Source organism: Agelaius tricolor, unplaced genomic scaffold, assembly GCF_023055355.1.
Source record: "Agelaius tricolor isolate 1412-34295 unplaced genomic scaffold, bAgeTri1.0.p SCAF_28, whole genome shotgun sequence".
NCBI lineage: Eukaryota > Metazoa > Chordata > Aves > Passeriformes > Icteridae > Agelaius > Agelaius tricolor.
In genome coordinates, this window is record NW_027269288.1 from 7,653,348 (window position 1) to 7,674,413 (window position 21,066).

The following is a 21,066-nucleotide window of genomic DNA, read 5'->3' on the forward strand; positions in this document are numbered from 1 at the left end:
AGCAATCTCCATGAGAGTCTTCCATGAAATTCCATGAAATTCCAGGAGATTCCAGGAGATTGCTGGCCCAGCAATGCCCATGAGATTCTTCCATGAGATTCCAGGAGATTCCATGAAATTCCAGGAGATTGCTGGCCCAGCAATCTCCATGAGAGTCTTCAATGAAATGCCAGGAGATTCCATGAAATGCCAGGAGATTCCATGAAATTCCAGGAGATTCCAGGAATCCTCCACGAAATTAGAGGAGATTCCAGGAGATTGCTGGCCCAGCAATGCCCATGAGATTCTTCCATGAGATTCCGGGAGATTCCATGAAATTCCAGGAGATTCCAGGAATCCTCCACGAAATTAGAGGAGATTCCAGGAGATTTCTGGGCCAGCAATCTTCATGAGATTCTTCCATGAGATTCCCTGAAATTCCAGGAGATTCCATGAGATTCTATGAAATTCCAGGAGATTCCATGAGATTCCATGAAATTCCAGGAGATTCCAGGAGATTTCTGGCCCAGCAATCTTCATGTGATTCTTCCATGAGATTCCTCCATGAAATTCCAGGAGATCCCATGAGATTCCAGGAGATTTCTGGCCCAGCAGCTGCTCTGGATCAGGGCTGTGCTTGTTGTGACACCTGGCACGGGTCAGGGGCAGGGGAACAGGAGGTTTTGCTGCCTGCAGGTGGTTTGGGATTGGGATAATGGGAATTCCTGAGGCTGGCACAGGGGGATTGGGATAATGGGAATTCCTGAGGCTGGCACAGAGGAGCTGATGGGATCAGGGTTGGGTTGGGCTGGATTTGTTCACTCCCAGGTGGGGAGGGAGGAGCTGCTCCCATCCCATCACCCCCCAATCTCCTCACTGCACAGAAATGTCAGAGTTGCACTTGCCAGGGAAAGTTTTCTTCTTATCTGAAGATTATTTTAGGATTTTTCCCTTGAAACAAACCACTCCTCTGGATCTCTCTTGGACAGTGTGGAGTTAACAGCAGGCTGCATTTTTTTTTTTTCATGGTCATATTATCTAATAATAATAATAGCTTCAGTTTCTTGGAATTTGTTTGGAAGTGTCTGGTTCTGTCTGATGCTGCAGACAGGATCCTGGACTGGCTGAAGTTCTGATCTGGATGCTCCCAAAGTTTCCCTTGTTGCAGCGTGTAATTATTTAAATGTTTATTTAAGGGGTTGTTATAATTATAATTATAATATTCTCCTCTTTCCTGAAACTCTTCCCCCTCTGGGGTAGAGGGAATCTATTTTCTGGTGGAGTAGAGAGACAGAAAAATGTCAGCAGGAAAAATTCAAGTGTGGCAATTAAGTTTATGCTCATGGATCCCATGGGAAGGCTCCTGACTTTTGTTTTTAAGTTCTCTGATGGAGTCCCACAGACATTTAAGGACAGTGAGTTTTAATTCCCTTTCTTCACTTGATGATTAATTTGATTGCATTGTATAATCCAACAAATCAAATCCACTAAATGGTGTTAACCATCAGCTACAACAACCTGACAACAGAATGTGAGAAAACAGAAAAAAATGACCATATTTTAATTTTCCTTTAATATATAATTTTACTTTTAATATCCTAGCAGCAGCTACTTTATTTCCTATTTTATACCCCATTTCTTGACTTTAATTTTCCTGTAAATACCCAGCCCTTGCTTACAAATCACAGGACAGGGTAAATATTGTTTTCTAGGCTGTCTTTGGAGACTGGAGCTGGAAGTAAAACCATATGAGGAGATCAAAACCCCATTGAAGGCAGCAGCAGCATAAATCCAGTCTGGAGGAGTGTCAGACAAAGGCAGCAACAGCTGGATCAAGTAAAGCACCAGGAAAATTGGTTCCATCCCTAGGGGGAGGGAGAAAAGATTTGTTTTGTGGGACCGAGTTTGATGTCAGAGCGAGGGAGGGCTCAGAAGGTGCCAGAGGGAAGGGAAGGAGCAGAGGGATCTGCAGAAAGTGCTGGGGAAGGGGAGGAGGTGGAGGAAAACTGCACAATCTGAGCTGCTCCCAGCTCTGGGGATGTAAATTGATGAGGTCACCGTGTTTTCCAGTCACAGAAAAGAGAGTTAAAGGAAAGTGTTGAACTTGTTTTTCGAGAGAGGCAAAAACTCCGAGGAGCAGAAGAGAGAAATGGAGCAACTTGTGAAACTCCTCCTGTGGCAGATCCTGCTTCAGCAAAGTAAGCTCTGAGCTGCTGCTGTGCTGTTATTTGTTTTTATTTCAGCTGCACAACAGGGTTTGTGCAGGTTTACAAGATTTTGAAGTGTCATCTTTGTGAGATTTCGTTCAGATTCCTAAATGTGCTCTGTTTTCATCTGGGGAGGGGAGGGAGTCGGAGGTTTCCTCTCTGCTTTTTTTGGGGAGAGAATGGAAAAATGTTTGAGGTTGTTGGAGCTCTGTTCAGCATGTTTGTGCAATTCTTTTTTTTCCTATCAGCAAATTCAAAGCCAATAAGCTTGGCTGTGAGTACAGCAAAGCTTTCAGAGTCAGAGTTACAGGATTTAAGGTTATTTTTCTTAAGTTTGAAGAAGCAGAAACAGCTTGGGGGGCTGTGAGAGGGTTCAGAGCAAGGAAAAAAAAAGGATTTGTGTTTTTTGGGTTTCTTTTTCTCTTGTCAGCATAAAGACACACACAGAGTTCACTTTTGGGTAGCAATGTGCAAGAAAGGAGTAGGAAATGAGAAGTTTTTTGGGGACTGGTGACCCCCTGCTCTTCCCAGCCCTTTTAAAAGGCTGTGGCTGACACCTGAGCCCCTCAGCTCCTCAGCACTGAGGTGGAATCAGGTGAGGAGTTCTCCCTTTGGTCCCTCATTAATCCACTTTCCATTTTTGCAATGCCCCAAGGCAAGGCTGAGGAGCTGGCAAGGGATGGGATCGGTCACAGGGACAGAAGGGTTAAAGGGGCTCAGAAATCTGGGCTGTGGGGTGGGTTAGAGAGGAGGATGAGGAGGAGGAGGAGAAGCCAGAGGTGCCACCTGAGCAGGGATGGGCTCTGACACAGCTTCAGGTGCATTTTGGACTGAGCTGGGTGCACTCTGAGGTTTGAGCCCGCCCAAATCAGGTTTATAACTCAATAACGAGGATGGGGAGAGGGGAAATCTGTGACCCCTCCTGCACAGGAACCACTCCTGTGGAATCAGGTGAGGAATCAGGTGAGGAGCTCTCCCTTTGGTCCCTCATTAATCCACTTTCCATTTTTGCAATGCCCCAAGGCAAGGCTGAGGAACTGGCAAGGGATGGGATCAGTCACAGGGACAGAAGGGTTAAAGTGGCTCAGAAATCTGGGGTGTGGGGTGGGTTAGAGAGGAGGAGGATGAGGAGGATGAGGATGAGGATGAGGAGAGCCCACAGCTGTGTGCTCCAGAAGCTCAAACCAGTCCAGTGAGTCCCAGCGAGGTTTGGCAGAGCAGCCAGGGCAGGAAGAGCAGGTTGGGCTCCTGCAGAGCCAGAGGTGCCACCTGAGCAGGGATGGTCCCTGACACAGCTTCAGGTGCATTTTGGATTGATCTGGGTGCACCCTGAGCTTTGAGCCCACCCAAATCAGGTTATATATATATATATATATATAAAACAGAGCACAGAGATTTCCTCACAGCACAGATTTCCCCCTCCCCATCCTCGTTATTGAGTGATATGTATATATATATATATCTATCTCAATTATATAGATATCTATAAAAATATAAATTATCTATATTATAGATAAATATATAAATATATAACATAAAATATATAACTCAATTATATATATAAAATATATAAATAAATAAATACAATATATAAATATATATCAATTATATATAATACATATATAAAAATATATTTTCTATATTATAGATAAATATATAAATACATAATAGAAAATATCTATATCACTTAATTATGTATATAATATATATAATATATATTATATATATTATATATAAATATATAATATAAAAATCTATATATCACTCAATTATATATATATATATAAAATATATATAAAAATATAATACATAAATAAAGAAAAAAAATTTAAAAAATAATATATAGATAACGAGGATGGAGAGGGGAAAATCTGTGACCCCTCCTGCACAGCAGCCACTCCCTCAAGTGTTAATGGCTCAGCTCCGTGTTTGGAATGGCTCAACAAAACCATCCCGTGGGCCTGCAGCCAAGGGGAAGCTCACAGGGCAGGGGAGGCTTTCTAAAACTCTGCAAAAATCCCAGAAAAGCTGGGGCAGATCTCTGAGGGATCCTGTCTGTGCCCCAGATGGGGAGTGGCTCCTTGCACTTGTGAAAAACGCCAATCACTTGTTTTTAAAATTTTCAAAGTTTAATAGTAATAAAATGGTTATTAAAATAGTAATACAATTAGAGTAATAATAATTTGGACAAATTGAATTAGCACAATATGAGACAATAGAAACAAAGAGTTACAGACAGTCCGGGTACCTTTTCTGGGCAGCACGAGCCCGAAAAAGGACCCCCGTTAACAAAGGGTTAGCCCTTAAAAGCAACAGCCTGTTGCATATTCAAACACCTCATTAGTGATGCATAAATTCCATTCAAACACAGGATTCTGTCTGGTCAGTGTCAGCTTCTTCCTCTGAATCCTAAAAGCACCTTCAGGCAGGAAGAAATTTGTTTCTTCTGATAGTGGGGCAGTAAATTCTCTTTCTCTGAAAGTTTCAGGTGTCCTGTGGCTGCTGTCTCACTGCGAGTCCTTTCTTTAGAAAAAGTATCCTACATAGCATCGTTTCTATTTTAACATTTTTTATAACCTAAAACTCTATTTAACACACTGCTCAAGAGAATCGGTACAGCATTACTTTCTAACACAACACATATAACATTCACTTTCATATTTGCCAAAAGCCAATCCCAAAATACCTGCGTTTTTCACACACAGACACGAGGATTCTCCTTTCCGCAGAGGCAGCACGTTCCTGCTCTCTGCATGTTCCTACCTGCAGGGAGGGCAGGATTTGTTGGGGCTGGCTGGGTGTTCAAGGGCTCTGGAATCCTTTTGGGAAGTGGGAGAGTCTGCTGCTGGGAAAGATGTCCCAGGAAGCCTTTAACAAAAATAAACAAACACAGAGATTTAGAGGAAAATCCCAGTTCAAAGCCCGGCTTTGAAGGGAAATTCAGTTTTGAAGGGAAATTCAGACTGAAAGGTCTTGCAGGCTGGACTGGGAGCAGTTTGGGATCAGCTGTTTGCTCACCTCCAGATGAGCCCAGATGTTTCTCCCAGTCACTGCTCAGTGAGTTTTAAAAGCCTGGGCTCATTTATGTCACCCAAAAAAGCCATCAGGGCCTGTCAGTGCCCCAGAGAGTCAGGATGGAGCCACTGCCACCCCCAGAGGGTCTGGGGACAGCGTGGTGGCACTGGCTGCTGCTTTTGCCATGGTTGTGCAATGAGCCCGCAGAGCCCATTAAACCCCCTGCACACAGAGGGATTTGTGGGAACAATGAGGAATTTGGCACACACAGATTTGGGGAAGAACTGGTCCTGTTGGGCTCTGGTTGTTTTGCATCCCCCAGTGTGAAAGAGGAGCTCAGCAGCTCCTGGGTCCCAGCAGGGAGTTCAGCCCAGCATTGTCCAGACAGGGCTCAAGGGACAAATTTCTGTCCTTGCCCTGCTCCAGGGACACTGCCAGAGCCCTGAGCATGTCACACATCTTTCACAGCCCCTGCCTTTTGCTTCTAGTTTGCCCACAGCTTTTTTGGGCTTTTTGGGGGATTTTTTGGGGTTATTTTTGTGGCTTAATTCTTCACATGAAAAATGGATGGGATTCAAGAAGTAAGAGCTGGCTCTGCCTTTTACAAGGGATTAAGAAATCGTTTTCCGGGCTGCTTTCCCTATTTTTTACTGTGGGACCACAGAGTATCTCTGGGATCCTGCTGACTCAGCACGGGGGACAGCACAGAATTGGCTTTTGTTGGGTTTTTTGTGGGGGTTTTTTTTTGTTTTTGTTTTTGTTTTTTTTTTTTGTTTTTTTTTTTGTGGTTACATCACCCAGGGGAGACAAAGTGATTCTCCATCCCAGGGAACTTGAAATTCTTAAAACGCAAGCCACAGCTGAGATCTGTGTTGGCAGCTGAGGTTCAGAAGCTCCAGGCCCTGGAGGTCTGTGAGGACAGAGGTCAGAGCTGTCACCAGGTGCAGGAAGGCTCTTTGGTTTTGGTTTTGACTCACCAAAATCCCTCCTTCCAGTGCCCCCAGTGCTGCATCCATGAGCTGTCACCCTTCTCTCTGCTCAGAAATCCCTGCCCTTAGTGCTGGAGCTGTCACCTTTACTGGGCTGTCTTTCATCTCTGCTTCAAATCCCTTTTAAAAGCCATAAAATCCCTTTTAAAAGCCATAAAACCCCTTTTAAAATGGAATGACTTTTTTGAGGAAGCAACAGCATTCCTGCCCTGTTCCTGGCTGAAGTTTTAGGAGTGGGAGAGGAAAAGAACCCAGAAGACATCAACTTTTCTTGTCTAAAAGCTGCTCTATCTCAACCAAGCCCCCTTTTTCACAGAGAATTGTGTTGGGAAATGCTGCCCAGGCTCCAGCAGCTCCACCTGGGAAGGGGAAAGGGGAAAGAGGAAATTTCAAGGAAAGGAAAGGAAAAGGGAAAAAGGGAAAAAGGGAAAAGGGAAAAGGAAAAGTCCTTGCCCTTGCAGGTGGGAGGTGCAGGGCTCCAGGAAGGTGCAGAAGCAGGTGCTGCTGTGAGCTCAGAGTTTTTGTCACTCCTTGGATTTCCAGAGCTGCATTCCTGAATATTGTGGTAAATTCGATGCTGCTCCGTGTTTTTCCCATTAGCAGAGGGGAGCAGTAAATGCCTTCATTCCTCTGCCTGGGCCAGCAGAGGATGTTTCTGTCCCACCAAATCGATTTGTTCTTGTGCAGGGCTCTGGAAGCAGCCTCAGGCACCATTCCCCAGCTCCAAATCGCCGCTTATGTCACGACATTGTCCCCTGGCCCCGGGGCAAACCACACCCGGACACTGCCTGGACACAGGGACACCTCAGCTGGTGGCCTGGCACAAGTGACACTGATTTTTTTCCTGGCTGATTTGGCGCTGTGGAAGAGATTTTTTAATAATTCTTTTGTTTTTCTAAGCCAAATCTAAGTCCTGGCTTCCAGCTGACACATTTTGCAGCCTATCATGAGAAACAATCAAATGATGGAATTATGGTGTCTCTTACAGACAGAGAGCACAGACCTTGTCCAAGGTTTGATTTTTCTCTTTGTGATGCTGAGATTTTAAATGTAAGGAAAAAAACCCTCCTATTTGAAGTGCCTTTTTAAGGAAAAGACACTTTTCCTCCTATTTTAAGGAAAAACCCCTCCTATTTGAAGTGCCTTTGAGCTGGCAGCTCAACAGAGAGAGCTGCTCATTTTTTGTTCTCTGCTGCCCAGTGCTTTGTGATAGAAAAAGAGGAGGAAACCAAATTAATTCTCAGCACTTGGGGCTGTGCAAATACCCGCAGTCTGGAGTTGAATTTGAAATTCATAAATTCCAGGGCTAAAAAAAAAAAAAAAATTTAAAAAAATACAGTCTTTGTCTGGAGGACTTTGTGCCTCTGACATTAGCAGGACAAAACCTCCTGTGATTTTGATGGGTTTGGCTGGGTGGAGAGATGAATGGTGGGGTTGTGTTGGGGAATCTGTGTTGGGAATCCAAAGCCTGATGCCAGGAGACCTTCTGGACCCCTCCCACACAAGGAGCAGGAGGGACTGGGGCAGAGAAATGCAGAATCAAAGGAATTGGTTCATCTCTGGTAAAGTTCCTCAGAATCAGAGGAATTGGTTCATCTCTGGTAAAGTTCCTCAGAATCAGAGGAATTGGTTCATCTCTGGCAAGGTCCCTCCTGTGTGGATCTGAGTCGTGTGGGTTGGAGGGAGCTGCTGCACCCAGAGCATCACAGAATTAACTGTGACACAGAATTCACTGTGCAGACCACGAGTGGGAAATGGATATAAACACCCAGATATAAACACCAGCATTAACAGGGAATGGGGGAATAGATGGAGAAATAACAGAGGCTGCTGACTTGGAGTGTGTTTGTAGCTTTTTTATCCTTTTGTTGTCAGTGACACTCTTTGTTTTCTGCTTTCACAGGTTCTGTGGGCTCATATTCAGGTGAGTGACACCTCTGGAAATCTGCCAGGCTTTGTGATTATGAGAGGAGAGAGAGGGCCCTGATTCCATGGCTTTCATTCCTAACAGGGGCTTTCATTCCTAACTTCCATGAATTATCCACCCCATGCACTGGTGTCGCTAAACCTGCATTAAACTGGGGCTCAGGACTAGGAAGGGTGGGTAGGACAGCTTGAGTGCTCAATCCTGATAACAGACATGAATGAAATCTGTGGTTTAAAGTTTTATTTATTAGGAAAAGGTTCTTCCCCCTGAGGGGGGCACTGACCAGGCTCCCCAGGGAATGGCCCCAGCCCCAAGAGCTCCAGGAGCATTTGGATCCCTCTCAGGGGTGCACAGGGTGGGGTTGTTGGGGTGTCTGTGCAGGGATAAGGTTGGATCAGAGATTTCTGGGTCCCTTCCAGCTCAGGATTCTCCATGGCATTGCCCCGTGCTGGTCTTGAAACCAGAATCAAAAATGCACAGAGACTGCAGCACCCCCTTCACACCCCATTAACTCCATAACCTACAACTCTTTTTTTTGCTGTTTGCTCCTGGTTTTTCCAGTCCCAGCTGATGCCTCCAACCCCACCAGCCTGGTGGTGTCTGTGCTGAGCAGGTTCCCCTGGGAATGGTCCAAGAGCCAGGCCCCAAGAGCTCCACCAGCCCCAGGAGCTCCAGGAGCATTTGGATCCCTCTCAGGGGTGCACAGAGTGGGATTGTTGGGGTTTCTGTGCAGGGATAAGATTGGATCAATGATTCCTGAGTCCCTTCCAGCTCAGGATTCTCCATAACAGTGCCCCATAAATGCACAGAGACTCCAGCCCCTCCTTCACACCCCATTAACTCCACTCTTTGTTTTGCTGTTTTTTGCAGTCCCGGTCTGTGCTGAACATCAGGGCAGCCCTGGGCCCCCAGGCCGTGCTGCCCTGCAAGAGCCACCGCATGGTGTGGACCTGGGAATGGTCCAAGAGCTCCACCAGCCCCAAGAGCCCCAGGATGGCACTCTTAGGGATGCACAGAGTGGGATTGTTGGGGTTTCTGTGCAGGGATAAGGTTGGATCAGTGATTCCTGGGTCCCTCCCAGCTCAGGATTTTCCATGACATTGCTCCATGCTGGTCTTGAAACCAGAATTAAACGCGCAGGGATTTCAGCAGCTCCTTCCCACCCCATTAACTCCACAACCCTACAACTCTTTCTTTTGCTGGTTTTTGCAGTCCCAGCTGATGCCTCCAACCCATCCAGCAGCGTGGTGGTGTCTGTGCTGAACATCAGTGCAGCCCTGGGCTCCCAGGCCGTGCTGCCCTGCAAGAGCCACCGCATAGTGTGGACCCAGGACCGCCTGAACGACCGGCAGCGCGTGGTGCACTGGGACCTGCTCAGCTCCTACTCTGGGGACAGCAGGATGGAGAGGCTCTGTGACATGTACTCGGCTGGGGACCAGCGTGTCTACAGCTCCTACAACAAGGGCAGGATCCTCATGCCCGAGAATGCCTTTGCAGATGGGAATTTCTCGCTGGTGATCAAAGGTGTGGAGGTTTTTTTCCCACCCTCGATGGGTTTTGGTGGGAATGGGTGGCTCACAGGATGTTTTTTGATCAATAGATTAATGGTTTAGTTGGGGTGTTAGGCCGCGGGTTGGGCTTGATGATCTCAAAGGTCTCTTCCAACCTGGTCATTCTGTGGATTCTGTGAGTACCAGGTTAATAAGTCGAATTCTCAGGAGGAATTTTTGAGTTTGGAAGGGACTGCCCAGGGAGGTGGTCTGGGAGCAATTTGAGGTGTGCCTGGCTGTCCTTGACACTTGGAATTCAGAGTCTGGGAGCAATCTCAGTGTACTGGTTTTGGTGGGAATGGGTGGCTCACAGGAAGTTTTTTAATCAATAGATTTATGGTTTAGTTGGGGTGTTAGGCCATGGGTTGGGCTTGATGATCTCAAAGGTCTCTTCCAACCTGGTCATTCTGTGAATTCTGTGAGTACCAGGTTAATAAGTCAAATTCTCAGGAGGAATTTTAGGGTTTGGAACTGCCCAGGGAGGTGGGGGAAGACACTTGGGACTCAGGGTTTGGGAGCAATCTCAGTGCCCTGGTTTTGGTGGAAATTAGTGGTTCACAGCATGTTTTTGATAAACGGATTTATGGTTTAGCTGGGGTGTTAGGGCATGGGTTGGACTTGATGATCTCCAGTGCCTACAGCTCCTACAACCAGGGCAGGATCCTCATGCCTGAGGATGCCTTTGCAGAGGGGAATTTCTCGCTGGTGATCAAAGGTGTGAAGGTTTTTTCCCACCCTCGATGGGTTTTGGTGGGAATGGGTGCAACAATGACCAAATCATTATATTGGGTGAGGTGATTTGTCTATCACCACCCAGGTGATAAGGATGGCTTAGAATGAAGTTGTTTACATCAAGGATTTGGGAAACTGCAAACGACACAAATAATTGTTGTCTCAGTATAAACCACTGAATTTCTCTCTCTGCAAATGGCACAAATCACCATTGTCTCAGTATAAATCACTGAATTCCCCTCTTTTCCCTGCTCTACAGGTGTGGCAGACAGTGATGCAGGCACATATTCCTGTAACCTTCACCACCACTACTGCCACTTGTACGAGACTGTGAAAATCCAGCTGATCATCGCCAAGAGAGGTGGGTGTGGGGACACCTCTGGTGCTACAGGTGCCACAGGAGGCTTGGGAAGCAGCAGCAGGAAAACCTGGAGCTCCCTGTGCTGTTTGCTGCCTGCTTCCCTGAGTTTCAGAGGTTTTATTTACAAAACTCTCATTTTCCTTGGCCAGACAGTGCCTGCTCAGCTCAGTGTTTGCTCCTTACCAAACTGTCCCTGCTGCAGCAGCAGCACAGCCCTGGTGACAATTCCCTCCTGGTGACAATCCCCACCCTCATCTCAGCCACAAGGACCAGCCCGTTCTCTTGCTGATGAGCTTATCCTATCCAGCCTCTACTTAAAACCCACCCCACCTTAAGCCCAGCTCTAACATCCAGCTGTTGGCAGCTGCAGGGAGTCCCACCCATCCAAACAGGCACCCTTGAAAAATCCATTTAAACCTCTGGGCGACAGCAGTGGAGCTGCTGGGGTGGGAGTGCATCTCCTCTCACAGTGCAATAAAAACACCCTGAGAGCCCCAAGCTGCTCCTCTGTGCTCTGCTTCCTCTGTTATTCCTTTTCTAAGAGCCAAGATCAGAGCAGTGCTGCTTCAGCTCCTCCAGTAATTAGGGCCTTTGTGGGTAGGAAAGCATTTCCTGCTCAGAGGATTGGGATGAAGATCCTCGTTCCATTCTTAGCCTGTGGAGGGAATTTGCTTCCTGCTCTCTGAAGCAGGAGATTAACTCTGAGTTAGAAGGAGGAGAAAGTGGCCCTGCTTCATGAAATGGCCAAGGGTGTTAGAGGATATAGGTGGGTTTTTTTTACTAACTGGTGAAATAAATGTGAAACAGCCAGGGTTGTTCATGCTAGTGCATGTTCAGGCTGTGCCATGTGGCACTTTGAAGATTTTGGGAGGGGGTGTGTTACAGGATTCCAATCTTGGGGAGCTTTAGGGTTCCAAGAGAGCAATCTCTGGGAGTCCTTGGCACTTGGAATTCAACATTCCAGGCTCTGGGAGCAATCTCAGGTGTCTCTGGCTGTCCTTGACACTTGGTGTTGAGTGGGAATTTTGTATCAGCTCCACCCACGCGTGCGACAGCAAATTGGCCTAAAATATTGCTGATTTTGGCCAAGGAAAGGAAACCTGGGTGATGCCTCAGGTTTAGATTTTCTGTTTTTCACATTCTGTGCTGCTTTAGTGTGTGGGTCTGGGTTCATATTATGGGATGCTGAGCTCTGCACAGAGCAGGGAGACAAAACAATTCCTGCTCCAGCTGGGCACCAAGGACAAATGATCCAAATCTCAGCCCAGGAGCACAAACAACGTGGGCTGGAGAGAGAAAAACAAGGATGGGACTGCATGGGCTAAAGCTGGAATTGGACAGTGAACTGCAATATGCAAATGGAGCAGAACTTGTAAAAGTGAGAGACCCTGTGAGTGGTTGTGCATTTTGTGACCATTTTGGTTCATCTTGGGTTCATTTTGGGACCATTTTGGTTCATCTTGGGTTCAGCCCTGGCTGGGCTCTTGTGCTGCCAAGGGTGGCTCCATGGAGGAGATCCTTTTCATAAATTCCTGCTTTATTCTGTAACTCTGTCTAGTCTGTTGTAGCCCAGCCTTCACAAGGCATCCCTCCAAATATTTCCAAGAAGCTGCTGGTCAGGTTGAAGTATGTTTTCCTCTCCCCATCTCCAAGATTTTTCCTCCTTTTTCTCTGTAGTGGAGCAAACCCATTTTAAGGTTGTGTTCCTCACCAGGTGAGGAGGCCAGGCTCTTGTGCTGCCCAAGGTGGCTCCATGGAGGAAATCCTTTTCATAAACCCCTGCTTTATTTTTTAAATCTGTCTAGTCCGTTCTTTTTTAAACCTGTCTAGGTCAGCCTTCACAAAGCATCACAGGAAGGAAACTTAAGTAGATTTTGTGGGGGGGGGGGAAAAAGGAGAAGTGGGGCAAAACCAGTGGGGCAAGTGGAGCAAACCCATTCCAAGGTTGTGTTCCCCCACAGACGAGGAGCCCAGCGAGTACTGGGACGGCGAGAAGCCGGTGCTGGTGGCCCCGGAGGGCAGCACGGTGACGCTGCCCTGCATCAACCGCCAGCACATCTGGACGGAGCGGCACAGCGAGGAGGAGCAGCAGGTGGTGCACTGGGACCGGCAGCCCCCGGGGGTGCCCCAGGACCGCGCCGACCGCCTGGTGGATCTGTACGCGTCCGGGGAGCGCCGCTCCTACGGGCCCCAGTTCCTGAGGCAGAAGATGAACGTGAGCCGCGGAGCCTTCGGCCTCGGGGACTTCTCGCTGCGCATCTCGCGCCTGGAGAGCGCCGACGAGGGCACCTACTCGTGCCACCTGCACCACCACTACTGCGGGCTGCACGAGCGCAGGATCTACCACCTGGCTGTCACCGAGCCGCAGAGGGACAGCAGGGTGGTGAACATCACGGTCCCTGCTGCAGGTGAGTGTTCCTGTAGGGATGGGCACTGAAGGTGGTGAACATCACGGTCCCTGCAGGTGAGTGGTGTTCCTGTAGAGATGGGCACTAAAGGTAGTGAACATCACAGTCCCTGACGCAGGTGAGTGGTGTTCCTGTAGGGATGGGCACTGAGGGCGGAGAACATCACAGTCCCTGCTGCAGGTGAGTGATGTTCCTGTAGAGATGGGCACTAAAGGTGGTGAACATCACTGTCCTTGCTGCAGGTGAGTTGTGTCCCTGTAGAGATGGACAGCAGGGTGGTGAACATCACAGTCCCTGCTGCAGGTGAGTGGTGTTCCTGTAGAGATGGGCACTGAAGGTGGTGAACATCACTGTCCTTGCCGCAGGTGAGTGATGTTCCTGTAGAGATGGACAGCAGGGTGGTGAACTTTTTTTTTTTGTATTTTTCCCCTTTTTATTGGTTCTCTTTCCTCCACGCTTTCATGGAGGTGTGGGCAGGGGGTTGATGCAGCCCTGCCTTTGCTGTCCCAGCTCTTCCCAGCAGAGTTTCTCTCCCCTTTGCACGGATGTTTGGGCTGTGCAAGGTGCCAGACCATGCAGAATCAACCACCAGGAATTTTCTTTCCTCCACCCTTCAGCTTTTTTTTTTTTTTTTTTTTTTGGTGTGTCTGCGTGCCATAAACCAATTTTCATATTTTCCACTGCACTCAGCTATCATCTGTCAGCCTGTCCAAACTCAAAACCATCACACTTCATTCAGGCAGAAAAAGAAAACAAAAATCCCAAGTTTAATATAAAGTCTTTTGGGTATAGTTCTTTATCGACACTTTAAGGTATTACTTGTGTTTTAATATTTATTGCCTGTTTAATACAGAATTTTAATTCTCTTCATACATTTTTAAATGGGTTTATTCTCCTGTAAGAAATTGGCTTTCTCAAGTCACAGAGACCTAAACTTTTCCCCTGGGCCTAAAGTTGGTGTCCAGTTCCTCCTGTTTGGAGCAGAGGCAGGGGCTCGGTGCTGCTTTCAGGCTCAGCACTGGAAATGTGCAGGATATTTACTAAAAGTGCATTTTTACTCAGGGTTTGCTCTGCAGCAGGTGGCAGGAGAAGCTGTTCTGTCTCATAATTAGTGCTAAAATATTGGCAAACCTTTGCCAGGTTTGTGGAGAGCTCTCCACCTTTTCCAGCAGAATAATTTGGTCTTTGACACTTTGGGAAGATGATGTTAAAGCACTTCTTAAACTTAAGGTTTTCCCCCTCATCATTAGGATTTATTTTTCAGTGGTTAAAATGTCCTGGGAGTGGATTTGGGGTGGGTGGATGTTTAGGATTTATTTTTCAGTGGTTAAAATGTGAATTTGGGGTGGGTGGATGTGAGATGTGCTGAGAGATCAGATCTTGGTTGCAGAATAAACCTTCATCACCCCAGCCTAAATGCTGGTCCCCAGTTATCAAATGGGAAACACCCCATTGCACAAAGTTACCAAATCTCAGTTTCCACTCTTTGTTTTTTGCAGTGATCTCCTCAGTGTTGCCTAAAGTTTAAACCCAAGTTCTGTGGGAAAGCAAAAATCCAGGAATAGAAATTCCTGTGTTTGCTGTGGCACCATCTCATTATGGCAGCAAGGAGCCAGGGGTGGGACAGGGCAGAGCTGTCACATGTGCTGTTTGCAGCTTTGCAAGTGGCTTCCTTGGTTTGAATTGATATTTTTTAGCTTGGCAGGGTGGAAATCCCTGGTGTTTTTTCCAGCTCTGTGTCCAGGGAGAACTGGAAATCCCAGTAAAAAGAGCACATTGCTCTGTTGACTTTTGATTTTCACGTTGCTTTTTGATTTTCTAGGAGTGCTGTTGGCATTAGCAAACCATCAGCTCTGGTTTCAGAGTGTTTATTTCCACCCACTCTTGCTTGATTTAATTTGATTTTCGCTGGGTTGGTGTTTTTAAACTGCTGGAAACTGCCCAAAAAACTGGAGGCAGTCCCAGTGCCAGAAGTGTCAGGACACGTCTGCTGAAGGGTGCTGTGGCTTTTGAGGTATTTTTGAGGTTTTATTTCCCCCACTTTTGCCCTTGTTCCCTCTGGGGAATTCGCAGAGGGATCTCCCAAGGGCTCCATCCTGATCTTGCCTGGTGCTCTGTGAAAATTCCCTGTAGGGGGAATCTCTTCTGCTCAGTTTTGAAGGAAAAATCCCTCTCCCCTTAGAGCCCTCTGGGATTCCATCCATGCCTGGGCTGGCTTTGTCCATTCCTCTTGACTGTTGCAAGCAGAGGAGCCACTTCCTCTTTACATGTGTAAAACATTGACCTATTTATTTGAGACCTACAAAAAGAAATAAAAAATGTAAAATGTTCCACATAAAAGTTTTGAGCTCCCCTTTCCTGTGCTGTGGGACAGGAATCCTGCTGCATCCTCAAAAGGAATGGAATCTTGGCTTTCCTCTGCTTTTTTAGGGGGGTTTATTTATTTTATTGATTTGATTTCATTTCAAAGGAAGCTCATTTTTTTTTGGCTCTGGAAACTCTTCCCACTCCATAAATTATAACCCTTGGCAAGGAGGGGCTGCTGGCTGGAGCCAGAGCAGTTTGGAGTTTGTGTTGAAAGGGACCCAGAGGAGCATTGTGGGACCCTCTGGAAGGTTTGCGGCTGAAATTCCCCCCCTGCAAGAACACTGCAATGGCCAGGGATCATTTTAAACCCTGGGACTTGTGATAAATCATAATTTAGGCACTGATTAATTCTTGTAATTTGGAATTCCTCCCTGAGCATTGTGGGACCCTCTGGAAGGTTTGGGGCTGGCTTTGCTCTGGAATTCTCTTTGCAAGAACACTCTGATGGCCAAGGATCACTGATCCCAGGGAAGGGATCCTGTTAGACCCTGGGAATGATGATAAATCATAATTTAGGCACTGGGAATGATGATAAATCATAATTTAGGCACTGATTAATTCTTGTAATTTGGAATTCCTCCCTGAGCATTGTGGGACCCTCTGGAAGGTTTGGGGCTGGCTTTGCTCTGGAATTCCCCTTGCAATAACACTCTGATGGCCAGGGATCCTGTTAGATCCTGGGAATTATGATAAATCATAATTTAAGCCCTGATTAATTCTTAAAATTCAGAATTCCTCCCTGAGCATTCCCACCTGGCATTGTGGGACCCTCTGGAAGGTTTGGGGCTGGCTTTGCTTTGGAATTCCCCTCTGCCAGAACATTCTGATGGCCAGGGATCCTGTTAGACCCTGGGAATGATGATAAATCACAATTTAGGCACTGGGAATGATGATAACTCATAATTTAGGCACTGATTAATTCTTGCAATCCAGAATTCCTCCCTGTGACCTCACTCCCAGTGAACACTCCCTGTTCTCCTTCCCTCAGATCCAAACGTGGTCAGGGGCCACAATGTCATCAATGTCATCATCCCTGAGAGCAGGATGCACTTTTTCCAGCAGCTGGGCTACATCCTGGCCACTCTGCTGCTCTTCCTCGTCCTCCTCATCATCGTGGTGCTCGTCACCCGCAGGCGCCGGCACAGAGGTGAGTCCAGGGAAATCCTGGAAAGATTCCTCCAAGGAGCAGGATCCCCTCCTGGGAAACCAGGAACCTGCCCAGAGGGAGGACTTGCAGGGCTGGTCTGGTGTAAAAATGCCCAGGTTTTGATTTTGTGGAGTTGCTGGGGTTGGAAAGGATCTCCAGGGTCATCAGGTGCAGGCTTTGGCTGGATCCCACTCATGATTTCTTCTGTAGAAGGGAGAAAAAAACCCCTTCACAAGTGGGATTTATCCTTTGGGAGCTCAGGTGTCCAGGATTTGCAAGGTTGGTGTGGTGTAAAAATGTCCAGGTTTTGTTTTTATGGAATTGTCTGGGTTCTAAAGACCTCCAAGGTCATCAGGTGCAGGCTTTGGCCGAACTCCAGATTTGCTGAGTTGCTCCACAGAAGGGAGAAGAAAAGCCCTTCCCAGGTGGGATTCATCCCTGGGAGCTCAGGTGTCCAGGATTACACCACAGGGCTGGTGTGGTGTAAAAGCATCCAGGCTTTGGATTTGTGGAATTGTTGGGGTTGGAAAAGACCTCCAGGGTCATCAGGTGCAGGCTTTGGCTGCAGCCCGCTCATGATTTGCTCTGTAGAAGAGAAGGAAAGCCCTTCCCAGGTGGGATTTGTCCTTTGGGAGCTCAGGTGTCCAGGTCCTTGCCCAGTGGGAGGATTTTCAGGGCTGGTGTGGTGTAAAAATACCCAGGCCTTGATCTTGTGGAGTTGTTGGGGTTGGAAAAGACCTCCAAGATCATCACATCCAGGCTTTGGTGAACTCCACTCCAGATTTGTTCCACAGAAGAGAAGAAAAGCCCTTCCCAGGTGGGATTTATCTCTTGGGAGCTCAGGAGTCCAGGATTTGCAGGGCTGATGTGGTTTTAAAATACCAGGCCTTGATTTTGTGGGATTTTTGGGGTTGGAAAAGACTTCCAAGGTCACCAAGTGCAGGTTTTGGATGAACCCCACTCATGATTTGCAGAGTTACTCCACAGAAGAGAAGAAAAGCCCTTCCCAGGTGGGATTCGTCCCTGGGAGCTCAGGTGTCCATGTCCCTGCTGGCTCTGGGATCCCATCAAGGGACACTGGGATCTCTGGGTGGCACCCTCAGAACTGGCTTTGGGTGCCACACAAAAAAAACAACCCCAGGAATGGGTCTGGACTGGCTGTGACTGCTCATTCTGCTTTTTCCTCCTGGTCAGGTTATGAATACAACGTGAAGAAATACGGAGAGTAAGTATAATCAATTTTAATATTATTAATATTATTAATTAGGTTTAGAATGCCTTCAAGTGAAATTTAAATTTCCTCCTCAGCTAAGAGCCTAAACCAGCTGGAAATCTGGTTAGGAGGAGGAAGTGGAAGGAGAAAATGGTTTGTGGGGCTGATTTGGCAATTGAATTTCCTCTTGTTACTCTTTGGGAACCGATTGAGGGGTGAAGTTTCTGTGAGATGTCCTTGGGAGCTGGTGGGGAAGGAATAATGCACAGATCTGCTGTGAAATGGGGCCAAGATCATGGAGCTGGGCTCCTCCAGACCTTATTTCATGGGATTAAAGTGGAAAAAAAAAAAAGAAATTGCAGGATTGGCTGCCCATTGTTCTAAGATCAGGACAAACAAGTGGGGAAAAAATTTTAAAATTAAATAAATCCTCTAAAGAATTAGGAAAGCTAAGGGGAAAAAGCGTGAAAGGAGCCAGATATTAAAAGATGGGACAATACCATTTTCCACCATTATTCCCTTTTCAGGAAGGACGTGAACCTTAAAGAATTTACAGTGGACACAACAGATCTGACCCCACACAAAAGTGAAGACATCAGGCTGGGTAGGTATCCCTGGCACCAAACCAGGTCCCAATGCCTGGAAATCTGAAATTTCTAATGGCACTTGGGTATTTGGAAGTGAATCCATTCTTTACCCTCTGGCGGTGGGTATGGACTTTTTTTGAGGATTTATAGGATGTATTTTGGGGATTTCCAGCATTCCTGAAGGTGGATGCTGCTCCTTGCTGGGGTTTGAAGGTGCAGCCTGGAGTTTATTGTGCCAATAACTGAGCAGGGCTTGGTTCTGGCTGGGATTTGGAGTGGATCCATTTCAAAAACTGCTGCTCCACCCTGAGCTTCCTGAAGCCTTGCCATGATGCCAAGTTCACCCCAGCTGGATAAAACAGGGCATTATAAATATTATAAATATAAAGGGAAAAATTATAAATAATTTATTTATATATATATATAGCGACAAATATTTATCCCTTTATTTTTTTTATTTGCATCCCCAATAAAGGCACAACCTTTAAAAGAAAAAGCTGACAAGAATTGCTGTAAAGGCCCCAGCAAACAAAAAAATTTGGAAGTAAAGAAAGGAATTGCAGAGGGTGGGTTGCAAAAATCTGGATATTTAATAATCTAGATAATTAATAATCAGTCATCTCCAGATGAGCTTTGAGGAGATAATCCAGAGCTGGAAGGATCTGTGAGGAGCAGGGAGCTGAAGTTTGCACAACTGGTTAATGCCAGGGGCTAAAATGAACTCAGAGCTGTTTTCCTGCTGAGTAACTCCCCAAATAATTCCTAGAAATCAGAGGTGCCAGGCCTGGAGCACAGCAAGGAAGGGCTGATCACCTCTGTCTTGCTCATCAAATTCTTGTTTTCTTTTAATATCCTGCGTGAATTCTGCTCCTCCCCTTGCACAGATTACAAAAACAACATCCTGAAGGAGAGGGCTGAGCAAGCCAGAAGCTTCCCAGCAAAGAACATTGATTTAGACAAAGGTAATCATCACTTTCTTCCCTTTAATTGGTGGCTGTTCCGATGGGAACAGTCCGTCAGTGAGTGACCAAGCCACAGCCAAAAAGGAATGAGAAACCTCATGGCAAAAGCAGGAATGAGAAGCCAGCTGCATTGCCATCCTTTCATCATGGGGCCACAAGATGCAAGCAGTGATTTGCCTTTTAAAAGCTTTGGGCATGGCACAAATTGGAATTTTTCTTGATTTCCACGAGATGCAAGCAGTGATTTGGTTTTTAAAAGCTTTGGGCACGGCACAAATTGGAATTTTTCTTGATTGGAAAAAGAAAGCTTGGCAGGGCTGGAGCAGCGCCTGCTCTGCTGTGACCTCAGAGGGAGCCCAAAAATGTCCTGGCTTGGTGTTTGGGCAGAAAACACAGTGCAGAGGGAGAGTGTTTGGAGTGGAATTAATTTCTGGGTAATCTCAGTTACTTCATCCAAGAAAAGCAAAGGTCTCTCCCTGCCTGGGGCTGGATCTCCTCCTGCTGCTCCAGGATTAATCCCCAGGGCTGTGCCCTGCGTTTGTAGGACAGCTCCTGTGATCAGCTCTGGGATTCCATTACTCACTCCAGGGGAATGAGGATTTAATAAAAGGGGCTGAAATGACACCAAGCAGGGGATGGAGAGCCCAGGAGATCTCCCTGATGGAATTCTCCTGCAATTTTCTCCTGCAGGGTGGGTCTGGGCAATAATTTACCCCCAGTCTCTCTCACTGGGGGAGCTTTTTGATATCAGGGATGTGGGTGACTGCAAATGCTCGGCCTAGAAATAAATCCGTATTTTTGTGCTTCTTTGAATTGTTTGAAATCTCTCTCGAGGTGCTGACCCCCTTTTCCATTTGCTTTCAGATTTCAGGAAGGAATATTGTAAATGAAGACACTCCCAAGCTGCTGGCTGGTCCAGAAGCTTCCATCCAAGATAGATAACATGGAAAAGAGATGGTTTTTCTTATTTCCATCTCCCTCCAGTTCCCACAGAATTTTTTCCACATCCACTTTTTTTTTTTTTTTTTTTTCCCCACACAAGGGTGCAAATGCTTCATGAAAGAGTTAAACTGTCTTGTGTGCATTTATGGGGTTGCCTTTTCTTCTTCCTCTGTTCTCCCAATCCTCCCTCCTTCCCCTTTTCTTTCTTGACAATTATTGTTGGATTTTATGCATCAATGATTTTTATGAGCTGAATCAGCAGAGGTTTTGCTTTGATGTTTCAATGACACAAATCCTATAGCATTTCCACAGGATTCTGTGCTTGAATGGAATTTATCTGTCTGTCCTGTATTTATTAAAGCAGCTGTCATATTCCAGCCTCCCCCTCCTCGTCGCACGGTTTGTGTGCGGGGATGTGGCGGACGAATCGTGACACAAAGCAGTCCCGCTCGGTGCTAGGGTTGCGGAGGGCGAAAACGCGGAGGCACACCAGGTGTGGCTGGTGCAGAGTGCCACCCTGTGGCGGGATCTCTCGGTGATGCGGCGAGAGAGATCCAGGAGAGGGGGAGACGCGGAAGGATACATGCAAGGCGCTGCAGTGCTCGCCCGCTCTGGTGCCGTGTATCGACCCGGTGGCGGCGGAAGCGGCGTGCCCCGGCACAGGGATGCCGGCTGTGGCC

The 21,066-nt window shown here is 46.9% G+C and overlaps 1 protein-coding gene across 1 annotated transcript; it reads left to right on the forward strand.

The window, feature by feature from the left end:
* Positions 1–1,819: 1,819 nt before the first annotated feature.
* Positions 1,820–20,758, forward strand: MXRA8 (matrix remodeling associated 8). The gene is made up of 10 exons (XM_071449045.1): positions 1,820–2,177; positions 8,094–8,114; positions 9,330–9,641; positions 10,659–10,760; positions 12,722–13,168; positions 16,524–16,682; positions 17,877–17,907; positions 18,423–18,499; positions 19,367–19,444; positions 20,309–20,758. Exons 1-10 carry the CDS (start codon positions 2,129–2,131, stop codon positions 20,332–20,334), a joined length of 1,302 nt encoding a protein of 433 aa, XP_071305146.1. The 5' UTR covers positions 1,820–2,128; the 3' UTR covers positions 20,335–20,758.
* Positions 20,759–21,066: the final 308 nt, after the last annotated feature.

What these genes read in the sequence shown, in the direction of transcription:
- MXRA8 (XM_071449045.1), top strand. Translation starts at nt 2,129, where the DNA reads ATGGAGCAACTTGTGAAACTCCTCCTGTGGCAGATCCTGCTTCAGCAA. An exon ending in TTCTGTGGGCTCATATTCAG is followed by an intron (nt 8,115 to 9,329) that starts GTGAGTGACACC and finishes TGGTTTTTGCAG; the next exon opens with TCCCAGCTGATGCCTCCAAC. An exon ending in CCGCAGGCGCCGGCACAGAG is followed by an intron (nt 16,683 to 17,876) that starts GTGAGTCCAGGG and finishes CCTCCTGGTCAG; the next exon opens with GTTATGAATACAACGTGAAG.